Consider the following 12,563-nt stretch of genomic DNA (forward strand, 5'->3'; position numbering starts at 1 on the left):
AGGTTGACAGCCCCTGCTTTAAATGGATGGTGTGTATGGAGCCAAAATTTATCAGAAGAGAATTTCGAGAAACATTTGATAACATTCTTTTTGACCACCCCAGAACTATAAAATGAGGAGGTTCTAATTTTGATTGGAGCAGCACTGCTGGGGAAGGGAGTGTCTAACGTTTCCCTCCTGAGTCATTTCTCCCAAAGAGAAATCACTCCCAAGTTGTTACACTAGTCCTGCTGGTGAATAATAGGATAAATAAGACACATTTTAGCCACTTATTTATTTGGGGGATTAAAGGAAGAGCCTAATTTCAGGACAGAGTGAGGCAGGTAGGTGGCCTGTTCTCCAGCTGTGAAGACTTGGGGAATAGTTACAGGTATGTCACCATGCGCTTAGGTAATCTGAACCAATAACCAATCTGAGCCAGTGACCCGCTCCCACCAGCACCCACCCTGAAACCTGGTGCCAGATCACACCAGTAACCAGTGTGGGTTTTCACTGGTAACGTCAAAAGAAAGAACCTCCCCCCCTTTACCCACGAGAGAGAAAGAGAGAGGGGGGGGAGAGAAATGAATGAAACAGCAAATGAAATGAAATGGCAGCTTCTTGTTTTCCTTTCGCTCCTTTCCAGTTTGTCCCAAGTGATTGCTGAGTGGCCAGTCGCTGTCTTAGTGCTCTGTTCGGTGACCGTGTTGGTCTGTACGCTGGTGAGCGTGTTAGTGGGAAATTTGCCTGATTTTTCTGAACCCTTGATGGTAAGTTCCTGCAGATGATCTGCCTCAGGGACATACAGTATCCTTCCATGTAAAGGTTGGTTTAGAGTGGCCCTGGCAAATACTTGTAGGTGCCTAATGAGATTTCTTCTCCCCACACACTTCCAATAAAATATGTAAAGAGTTTCAGTTTGCATTTCTTCGTACAGAAAGTATTGATCTGATGTGTAGAGATCTTTCCTATTCTAATTAGTTCAAGAAGGTTCCGGAAGCTTCTCTGTGTGAAACAAGCAGGAGGTTCATGATGTTTGGATTATTCCTTCAGAGAAGCTGAGTTCAGCTGGTTCTGTTATCTCTTCTGTCCAGATCACACTGACTATAATAATAGGCCAGAAGGAGCCTGGGTTTCACTTTCTCTTTCTATCTCTCTTCCTTCTGGTGTGGTATTCTGTATATAGTGTTAAGGTTTACACTTATTATAAATTATTGTAAGTTTCAGTTAAGTCTGCTGCAGCTGGACTTCTTATGGACAATGCCAATCCTGAACATACTGGATTTGTGACCATTATGCTCATTTGCCTTCAGTAGCAGTGAAGCTCTGCTGGATGAAATATTAATTGCCTCTGGTCTATTTTTTGGGAATCCTGCAATGTGTTTAAGTTTTTACTCTGCTAACTCTACATTGGAGTTCTGCTCTGGATCAATGTTGAGTACAATTTCCACTACAAAGAGAACATTATAACTGTTGTCGTCTTTTTAAACCACTCTTGTAGATTTTCAGAACTCATTAAATAACCTTTATAAAGTCCTGATGTAAATTATGGCCTTTTCTGGTGTGGGAAGGCGAAATCCAGACTTTGCATATTTGGCAAAATCCTCGTAGCAAAAGTCCTATTGACATGGATGGGAGCTGCACAAGAGATTTGCATTGAATTGAAATGAACTGGAATTTCTTCAATCCCATTGAAATTAATGGGAGATCTTACCTATTGAAACACTTCATTAAAATGGGTCCAGACTTGGTTTGCTCAGGATTAATTCTGGTTATCCAGTCTTGAAATCTTAAATTTGTACATGTTTCAGAAAAAAGGACTCATCTGAACATACACGTTAGATTAGTGCTGCAGCCAATGGTGTATTGTAAATAGAAATGTCCTTGTATAACATCTTGAAATGTGTACATTTTTATATTTATAAATAGGGATTTGAGCCACGAGACACCGACATAGGCAGAAAGCTCACCGTTTGGAAGAATATGAAAAGCCACACAGGCTATAAGAAGATTCTCTCTCTTTCCCCTCACAATGACAACAGGTACATGTTTTGGGGGCAGGGGTATGGATTACAGATCTTCGACTACGACAATAGGATTTTCCCCTCTTTGTTCCCTCCACACACCTTTGCCAAATCTGCTTGAGAGGTTCAAGAGATGCCCCAGAACAGCGCATGGGGCAAGAAGAGAGGAAATGCCTTTGCAGGACTTTCAATTCTGCCCATTATAATTAGCATCTCTAGAGCAGGAGTGTGGAACCTTTGGTCCTCCAGAGGTTGCTGAACTACAACTTCCATCAGCTCTAGCAAGCATAGCCAATGGCTTGAGATTATAGAAGTTGTAGTTCAGCAACATCTGGAAGAGCCAAGGTTCCCCACGCCTGCTCTAGATCAAGGGGCTCCCAAACTCTGGTCCACAGGCCACTGGCTTCCTTCAGGCAGTCTATAGCATGTTTGTAAAAATAGTTAATTATCATAAGCCATGCTATAGTAGTTCATGGGTTGGTTACTTCCAGACTGGATTACCGCAGTGGTGCTCATGCCGGATCCGGAAGCTGCAGTTAGCGCATAATGCTGCAGCCCGGTTGCTGACAGGAGTAAGGCCTTGTCAGCATATAGCACCTGTGCTCAGAGATCTGCACTGGTTGCTGATTTGCTACAGGCTCAAGTTACTATTAGTATACCAAGCCCTTAACAACTCTTTTTTAAATATACTTTTCAAATATATACATTTCATTAATTTTTACAATCCATTGAACATTTCAAAATTGGACTTCCTTCCCCCTCTTTCTGTGGTTCCTAAAATGTATTTTTTCATATCTTCTGCATATCCAAATTCATTTAATTTACCCATGTAATTATCTACTGTAAATATATACTCTTATAAAACTGCAGGATATTAAAATAACCCTGCTAATGTTTTTATCTGTTTACAATTTATCAGTAAATATTCAGTAAACCATTTCCATTCTTTTATAAAGTGTTTGTTATCTTGATTTCTTAATATTCCAGTAAGGTTTGCCATTTCTGCATATTCCATAAGTTTTTGTATCCATTCTTCCTTTACTGGGACTTCTGTTTCTTTCCATTTGGGGGGCAAGTAACATTCTTGCTGCTGTAGTAGCATACATAAATAAATTTCTATACAATTGAGGTAGTTCTGTCCCTATAATTCCCAAAAGAAAAGCTTCTGTTTTTTTAATAAAAGTTTTTTGGAACATCTTTTTCAATTCATTGTATATCATTTCCCATTTCCATAACAACTCGTGACCAGTTTACCTATGAGATCGCCTTACCCAAGTGCTCACTTGACTGCCTCAACCGGCAGAATTGGCATGACTACAGGCCCAATACATACTGCCACTTCTCCATTTGTAAGAACTTAAGGATTGTTTAGTGTGGCATCGCCTGCAATTGTGGAACTCCCTGGCTCTTGAGATCAAGCAGGCAGCTTCACTGTACTCTTTTCAGTGCCTGCTAAAAGCAAACCTACCCAGATGCTTAGGAAGTTGAGATAATTTTAATCTGTTTCCGTATTTTAACTTTCATATGTTTAAAAACATAGTTGGAACCCCCCCCCCCCCGGATTTTATTGTTTTGCCTTTTGGTAAACTGCTTTGGTTTTTTTTTAAAAAAAACAATCAAGTAGTTTATAAATTTTATGAAATACCGGTAAATAAATGCATCTAGCGCAGTGCATTACGACTGCTACAACAGGCAGACAAGAAAACCAATTAAGTGGTCCACAGGAACCTCAGATTTTTCCAGGGGATGGGGGTGTACGCGCAGGGAGTTTGGGAACTATTGCTCTAGAACAGGGATGTCCAGCTCCCAAGAGACTGCGATCTACTCCCACTATAAAAACACTATAAAAAATATTAAAAATTCCTTCCATTAGCACCTTAGAGACCAACTAAGTTTGTTCTTGGTATGAGCTTTCATGTGCATGCACACTGTGTATCTGAAAAGCTCATAACAAGAACAAACTTAGTTGGTCTCTAAGGTGCTGCTGGAAGGAATTTTTAAAATTTTTAATTTTGTTTTGACCACGGCAGACCAACACGGCTACCTACCTGTAACTATAAAAACACGGGCACTGATCTACCCATTGGATTAACCAAAGTTGTTGACATCCCTGCTCTAGAAAGAACAATGACCCATTTCTTATTATGTTATGTATTGTGGAACGATCAATATACATGGTGCTTAACAGCATAAAATAGGAACTGAAAAAAAGACTGTAGTCTGTATTTCCATACTGGAGGAGGCAACAATATTGGGGGGGGGGCAGGAAGCACAGGGATAACAAACAAGAGGCACAGAGGCCTAAGATGTTAATGTAATGGGTTTCCTACCATATTTCTGTGAGTCAGATATTCAGGCAATGTGTTTCCATGGAAACTAATCATTAGCCAGTCTTCCTTAGGTCTTCTGAATGGTGCAAAAGCTGGCCTCCCCTCCCCCAAGGATGATGATGATGATGCTAACCATCGCCACCACCATTTTATTGTTTATACCCCACCTATCTGGGCAGCTTACAGCATATATAAAACATAGATGTGATCAAGGTGTCTGTAGGGCTGGCCTAAGGCATTTTATTTATAGAGGAAAGAGCAAGACATGGCCAGGAGTTTTTTTCCGGGGGGAGGGGTTATTGAGCTTTTTGGGGGGAGACCACAGGTAAAAAAATCCCCTCAATAAAAGGACATTGCGGGGGACAGGCTTCTGTTGAGGGTGCAGAACCTCAGTGAATTATTTTTAATGCTTTTCAATAATTTTTGAGGATTTAAATTTTATGAGGATTTCACATGGGCTATGCCCAGTGCTTTTTTTCTCCTTAAAAATATGTTTAGGGGTACTCTCATTTTGACTTAAAAAAAAAATCACCATTTTATAATTCAAATCGGGGGAAATAAATACAGTAAATGGAGAAAAGTACTAAGATTCACAAAATGTTTAGGGGTATGCGTACCCCCAGGGAAAAAAAGCACTGGCTATGCCCATGTTACCCACCCCACTTCTTGCGCAGTGGTAGTTAGCTCTTACTTCATCACTGGCAATGGGGCACTGCCCTTCACCCCTGAGACAAACAGGCGAGTTTAAAGGGTGCAGGACAGGCCATGCCACACACCTCTCTTCTCCCCCCCCCCACTCTCTCTCTGATGTGGGGCAGTGGATTTGGCTGCGCCTTGGAGTGCTCAGACTATCCCACCACCTACGGCCAGCCTTTATATTTGTAAATAAATAAAAACATGACACACCATGGGCTGCTTCCAAATGAAACAATGTCGGCACTCGGTAAGTGCTGTGCCCCTGGAATTTCCGCTGCTTAAAGAAGTTGGGTGAGCATAGGTGGACTTAAGGAGCATCACAGAAGGAAATCCCCCCCCCCCGCAAAAAAGAAAACCTCTCTGTGGGGAAGAACAACGTGGGGTGAGGTGACATATTTCTAGGAAGAAGGAGGGGGCAGGAACTTATTTAAGTTACACTGTTGTTTACGTTCCCCCAAACATATTGTAGGATCCAGGGGCGTCTTACCCATAGAGGCTAGTGACGCGGGGCACCAGGGCACCAAGTTCTGGAGGGTGCCAGGGAAGAGGCGGAGGCTGGACATGGCACCTCCTGGCATCAGCTCGCCGCCCTCACCCGCCTCCGCCATGCCGTGCCATGCCTGGAGTCTCCGTCTGCCATGGCCACCGCGGCACGAAGCAGCCAGCTGAGCTGGGAGGCGCCGCGTCCAGCCTCCGCCTCTTCCCCGCCGGGGGAGCTGCCCTCCAGCTGCTGCCCACCTCCTCCAGCCCCGCCGGCAGGGCCAACCTCCCTAAAACACTATGGGAAATGGGGGGGGTGCCGGAGGGAGCTTTGCACCACGGCACCGGATGTGCTTAAGACGGCCCTGGTAGGATCCAAGCCTGGCAGAGGACAAGGGCAAGAGAGGAGGGAGAAAGAGAAGCCTTTCTTACAGCTCTGTATTGTAAAAGCCATGCAGATGAGTTGCAGAACAATGCTCAGTTCAGGACAATGTCGTTTCTTTTTTTGCTAGTTACGGGGGCATAGGCATGAACAGAGGGCAGAGATCCATACAAGGCGAACGAGAAGCAAGAATAAGGAGGATGGTGGAGCCAGACTATGAAAAGGATGGCTTCTTTTGTGGACCCCCAGGTAAGTTTTGTTTGAGATTGCCCCGCAGAACTGACCAAGGCAAGAAAACAAACCCCCCACTTCCCACAGACACATTTAAAGGCTGCAGAATCTTAATCAGCTTAGAGTTGGCCAATATTGCGTGGTGGGTGGGTGTGCGTGCGCGCGCACACACACATTAGTATTAGTGAAAGGACTCAGAGATGCTTCTTATCCCCCAGCCTCAAAAACCCACAAGTTACAGCACTGGTAATCCAAGGACATGGGTATAAACTGGAATGATTTGCTGCTTTGAGAGTTTTAAAATAAAATAAAATGAAGCAGTGTATAGATTTTATGAAATAAAACAATAAATAAAATAAATAAATGACCAGGTGCCAAGTTAACAGGAAAATAAAATAAAGAAGACTAGATAGCTGTGGCATAGACCAAGTTTAAGTGAGTGAAGAAACCAATGGTTTAGCAAACAGGGTAAGTCTTGTATGGCTACTTCTTTGGAAAGCAGAGTTATACAAGGACAGTGGAAGCAGCCTGTAGCATCATCCCCCCCACCCCACATGTCTAGAGCTTGTTTCAAGTAGGTTGTCAGGTATCTTTTCTGTTACATAACTGTACCTACTATTTTGGCCCTTAGGGAAAAGTTATTCTCAGCTGGTATTTATGTCCACAACTGCTGGAAGCTTATGGAACTTGAAAGCAATACAATCCATGTGTCAAATGGAACAGGACAAGGTTGGTATTGCTGTAAGGAATATGCACACACTTATACGCCTGGATTGTTTTAACTTCAGGTTAATGCTACTGAATCAGTATGAAATCCTTACTTACAGATATAGTTTCTCTCTCTCTCTCATACACACAGAGAGGCACATAGGAGGTGCCTTAGTCGGACCATTGGCCCATCTCGCACAGTATTGTTTCCATAGGCTGGCAGAGGCTCTCCAGGGTTTCAGATCGGGAATATTCCAGCCCTACCTGGAGATCTTGGGGATTGAACCTGAGACTTTCTGCTCTACCACTGAGCTACAAGCCTTCCCCACAAATTCCGTAGAGCACTACATCCTGAAAACACGACACTATGCTTTAAAAGACAACTGAAACAGGGGACGTGTGTGAACAAAATCTTTAAAACTCCCCATCCTCAGAACAAGACATTTGTCAAAAGGATAAACCAGAAATGGAAGTGGCAGTGGGGCAGGCCTAATTCATTCTTTTCCCCTTTGGCTTTTCCAGATCCGTTCTCATGCAGAGTTTGGGAATCTCTGCCAGCGTACTGAAGCCAACGAATGCTGTCCAAGTTGGTCTCTTGGAAACTTTATCGCAGCCCTGTACAACCGGTCTTCTTGTTTAGAGGTCACCGAAGCTGATGTTTCCCACACCCTCGTGCTCCTTCGTTCGTGTGCCCCCGACTATCACAAAGGTGTCCTCGTCCCTCCTTGCATCGGTCCCAAGACTGAAAGAGACAAGCACGCCCAGTGCTCCAAAATCCCTGAGAAATGCACTCGCTTCCATGCTGTTTACCAGCTTCTTCATTTCCTCGTCGACCGAGATTTTCTCAGTCCACAGACAGTGGGATACCAAGTGCCAACCCTGAAATACAGCCTGCTGTTCTTGCCTATGGTGAAAGGAGCATCCATGATGGGCATCTACCTGAACCTTGAGTCGTGGGACTTGTTTGATAATTACACCTCCATTACTGGGATGGATCTGGGCCTTAAGCAGACATTATTCCAGCACTACCTATTACTGGATACCGTGTATGCAGTCTTGGCGATACTGGCCATATTTCTAAGCATATTTTTTTATTTGCGCTCGGTCTTTATTACTTTTATCACCTTAATTATTGTCTTTGGTACCTTGATGATTTCCTATTTCTTGTACAAGGTGGCCTTCAGATTCTCCTACTTCCCTTTTGTAAACCTAACAGCGGTAGTCATTCTTAGCAGTCTTTGTGCCAACCACACCTTTGTCTTTTTCGATCTCTGGAACCTGAGCAAGAGCCAGAACCCATCCGCTGGGCTACTGCAGTGGGTAAGACTAACCATGCATCACTTTGGGTATCTCATGCTAGCATCTTGCCTGACGACTGGTGCTGCTTTCTATGCCAGCTACATGAGTTACATAACCGCCATTCGATGCTTTGCCATCTACATGGGCACCTCTGTCCTGGTGAACTTGGTCTTCATGCTGACCTGGCTTCCTTCCACCGTTGTGCTGTATGAACGTTACCTAGCAAGGAACTGTGTCTATAAACCAGAGGGCTACTGGAATAACAGTGGGCACAAGAGTGTCATTCTCTCTCTCCACCACATTCTCAGGCATATCCAGAAAACCTGGCACGAAACGGCCAAGTTATTATTTGAGAAAGTTCTTCCTTGTGGGGTGATAAAGTTCCGCTATATATGGATCTGCTGGTTTACTGCCTTGGCTATTGGGGGTGCCTACATTTCCTGTCTGAACCCTAGGCTCAAACTGCCTTCTCTAGACATGTCATCTGTGCAGGTTTTCAGGCTAAGCCACCCCTTTGAGAGGTATGATGCTGAATATTGTAACGAGTTTATGTTCGAAAGGCTGGAGAGAGGAGAAGACCTGCACATGCCCGTCACTATTATATGGGGTGTACTCCCAGTGGACAATGGGGATCACTTTAACCCCAAGAGCAATGGTACTCTGGTGATGGACCCAGCATTTACCATTGAAAATTCTGAAGCTCAGCTATGGCTGCTGGACTTTTGCCAAAAAGTTAAAAACCAAACTTTTTACTACTCTGAACTGGAACAAAAACCCACCGTTTGCTTCATGGAAGAATTCCACCGGTGGATGGATAGCCGCCAGTGCTCTAAGAGAGATCACAGCTTCAACCTCTGCTGTAATCACTTCTCCTTCCCATACAGCAGAGAAGTCTTCCTTCATTGCATCAAGATGATGATCATGGAACAAAACAGAGACGAGGCTGAGACTCAGGACCTAGGCCTCAGATTTGATGAAAGAGGCAACCTGGTTGCTTTGGTGCTACAGTTTCAAACCATTTACCACTACAGCTTCAACTATAGCAAGACCAAGCATTTCTATGATGAAATTGGCCTCTGGATAAGAGAAGAGATGAAGGCAGCCCCCATGGGGCTTCAGAACGGCTGGTTCACCAGCAAGCTGGAGCTCTACAATCTCCAGCACAGTGTGGACACAGAGAGTATGGTAGTGCTGGGCTTATCAATAGCCATCTCATTCGTGGTTCTTTTGCTCACAACTTGGAATGTCCTTCTTAGCTTGTTCTCCGCCGCAGCTATTACAGGCACCGTTCTGGTAACTGTCGGCCTGTTGGTCCTCCTGGAGTGGCAGCTCAACGCGGTGGAGTCTCTATTCATTTCGGTAGCAGTGGGTCTCTCCGTTGACTTCACGGTCAACTACTGCATATCCTACCACTTGTGTCCGCATCCTGATCGCCTGAGCCGTGTAGCCTTCTCCCTGAAACAGATGAGCTGTGCCACTGTCATGGGGACTTCGGCTTTGTTTTTGGCAGGTGTCATCATGCTGCCTGCCACCGTGCTGGCCTACAGGAAGCTGGGCATTTTTCTGATGATGATCAAGTGTGTCAGTTGCGGCTTTGCGAGCTTCTTCTTCCAGTCTCTCTGCTGTTTCTTTGGCCCGGAGAAGAATTGTGGACAAATAATTTGGCCTTGCACTCGTGCTCTGAAAAACTATTCGGACGACCCGAGCTCTTCCAACAGAACGTTTACCTGTGGAGGAAATGAGAAGCAGAGTAGGTTACAAAAAGGTCAGGAATCCAACAGTGCAAATGAACAGTACGAGCTCCAGCCTTTGGCCAGGAAGCTTAGTGACAGCTTTGACAACAGCACCTCTACAAGCAAGTTGTCCAATCGTCCATCTGTCTTATCTGAAGACATTCAGCTCCAAGATAGCAAGTGCTCTGGAATGGAAATTCATCCTTCCTCTGAAAAGGACAGACAGAAGCTGGAACAGAGTGCAGGGCGTCATGTAACCCTTTGCCAATGTCCAGCCCTGCAAACATCTTCTCCTTACAAACCTGGAAGCAGCTCAGGAAATGAAGCAGAAAGTCATAGGGACAGGCCTTGCAGAGACTGCAGATGTAAAAAATATGGCCATAAAGCTTGGGACCATCTTCAGTCAGCCAGCACAGTTGATGACAAACTGCTGAATAAATCTCACTCCTCAAGCAACACCGATCAACAAAAATCAGATTATACCTCAGAAAATAGTAATGTACCAGAAACTGAAATGTACGAACTCCACAGATGCCTTTATTCCACTGGCAGCTCTTTCAGTGCTCAGAATGTCTCCAGTGAGACATCCCTGAGTGACTTTGAACCAAGCGTAAAACTCATGGAATCCGCCAGTTATTGCCCAGGTCATTTAGATGTAGCCGGTTCTTGCTGTCCAACTCAAAGAGGTCACCTGAATGGAAAGAGAGACACCCTGAGGCTGGACCTGAGGGAGACTGTCTTTGACACATCTGCTTCAGCATCCCAGCAAAACAGCGGTTTGAGGAAAACTCAAAGGTTAGGAGTAGGGGGCGAGGATCCAGTTGTCTTGCCAAACAGCAAACCAGATATGCCTGATGTTTGGATCAAGCGGTCTGGCGCCCAAAACTCTGGATACTGAAATGAACATCTCAGAGGAAATAATTGCTATTTCAGGGGCAAGGATAATTAATTTCCATTTTGAGTAGTGAGTATAAAACTTTTCCAAAAACAAGAACAGGCTGCATTTTTACAAAGCCAGCAAACCTGGTGCGGATTAGAGGCAGATGTTATTGCAGTGTCAGCTGTTCAACTGCCTGCTCAATACAGTGCCATATTCTCTATTATACTGCAGGTTTATTAAGCAAGAGTTCTTTGTCATTCTCTCCAGTGCAATTCGTTTTGGAGTAAACGGAGAGGCATGATGATGAGTGGAATAAGTGTGAAGTAAATGGCTCAAAGGATATTTTAAAGACAAAGGAAAACCCTTTTATAAAACATCATTGCTACTAACCGACTGGATATTGATGGCGTGACACAAAAAGTGTCTTTTAGCTCAGTCATCGCTCTTTTCACCATCTGTCAAACAAATCTCCTTAGGGAAATTGTATTCAGATAGCTGAAAGTAATATTATCTGGGGTACTTTCTTTCAGAGAAGACTAACCAGTAGCCCTTCAAAAACAATGGTGGTTGCTCTCCCCTACAATTTCCCCCTACAATGTAATTTACAAGTGGAACCTGCAAGAAATTGTTTTGCAGCGTGGAACTTTTCTGTTCTGGGGTCCAGCCAGCCAGCCAGCCATGCCTTTCCCTAGATATACTGTTTCATTACACACCCACCCACCCTAGTTTTCCACCTCCCTGCCAGTCAGGATTCTGTGGCCACTGAGCATGCTCAGTCCTCATTGAGTCTGCTCCTCCTACTTATTTTGTGCCCTTCTGCAAACCTTAGTCCCCCTACTGATAACTTCCTCTTGTGCGTGGATGGTGAAGTTTTGGCTGCAGGAGAGACCTGGCACACAGAGAACAAGTTTGTTGCTAACATATAAGATCCCTAAATCAGAAATTCAGCATATTTTTCTCTTTCCCATTGACAGTGTGCTTAAAGTTCATCAGACATTTTTCTTGTAATTCTTCATTTTCTGATATGGGTAATTTGTGTTTCACCTTAGCTGCTAGTATTTCATTCAAAGCTGTACAGAGATGTCTAAGTTTGCATATTTATGGAATCCTGCAATTTACTTTCTCTCTCTCCATTGGCCATGTCACACCCTGCCCTGGCCCTCTCAACCATCACAATATTTTTACATTTACTTGTCAAAGTGATATCCCAGCGTAAAAAATAAACATGTTTCCTAAACTGGGCTCAGAATCTTAATTATTTTTGTTTGCACAGCTAATCGTGTGATTTATATTATTCATACATGGACAGAGTTCCTTCCACCCACCACCCACACCAAGATCCAGGGCTCTCTGTACTTTCACACACACACCCCAGTCCCTCCATCACTATTTAAGTACCACTGTGCTCTTCCCTGAGGGTTCACATGCATTTTCTCAGCAGGCCAGTCCTATCCTGTAAGCAGACAGAAGTGTGCATTAGTTGAACAGATGTACTAAAAATGTAAAGGAAGCTCTTGCTAAACATTTTTGCTTACTGAATTAAATTAGAAAGGGGGCAAGGCTGTAGGTTTCCCTTGACACCAGCCTCCCACAAGCTGGTGCTCCACATGCTTTGAACTCCAACTCCCATCAACCCCAGACAGCATGATCAACAGTCAGGGATTATGAGAGTTGTAGTTCAAAACATCTGGAGTACACCAGAGAGGGGATGTCGGCTTCACACAATCCAATGTTGCCACAATATTGCTCTCTGGCTGTTTGAAGGGGTACACTTGCACAAAAGCAGGACATACCCCCACAGAACATCTGTGGCATGAAACG

At 44.2% G+C, this 12,563-nt stretch overlaps 1 protein-coding gene across 1 annotated transcript; it reads left to right on the top strand.

Moving 5' to 3' along the window:
- The first annotated feature begins 576 nt into the window (after nucleotides 1–576).
- On the top strand, nucleotides 577–11,443 carry LOC117044448 (protein dispatched homolog 2-like). Its single transcript, XM_033145227.1, has 5 exons — nucleotides 577–749; nucleotides 1,909–2,021; nucleotides 6,022–6,140; nucleotides 6,754–6,851; nucleotides 7,353–11,443. The coding sequence occupies exons 1-5, from the start codon at nucleotides 585–587 to the stop codon at nucleotides 10,758–10,760; spliced, it is 3,903 nt and encodes a 1,300-aa protein (XP_033001118.1). The 5' UTR covers nucleotides 577–584; the 3' UTR covers nucleotides 10,761–11,443.
- The last annotated feature ends 1,120 nt before the right edge of the window (nucleotides 11,444–12,563 follow it).

This window comes from Lacerta agilis, chromosome 1 (assembly GCF_009819535.1).
Source record: "Lacerta agilis isolate rLacAgi1 chromosome 1, rLacAgi1.pri, whole genome shotgun sequence".
NCBI classification, from domain to species: Eukaryota; Metazoa; Chordata; class Lepidosauria; order Squamata; family Lacertidae; genus Lacerta; species Lacerta agilis.

Coding starts and splice junctions, on each gene's coding strand:
- LOC117044448 (XM_033145227.1), top strand. CDS start 585: ATGAAATGGCAGCTTCTTGTTTTCCTTTCGCTCCTTTCCAGTTTGTCC. Junction 2,022..6,021: donor TCCCCTCACAATGACAACAG/GTACATGTTTTG, acceptor TTTTTTTGCTAG/TTACGGGGGCATAGGCATGA. Junction 6,141..6,753: donor CTTCTTTTGTGGACCCCCAG/GTAAGTTTTGTT, acceptor TTTGGCCCTTAG/GGAAAAGTTATTCTCAGCTG.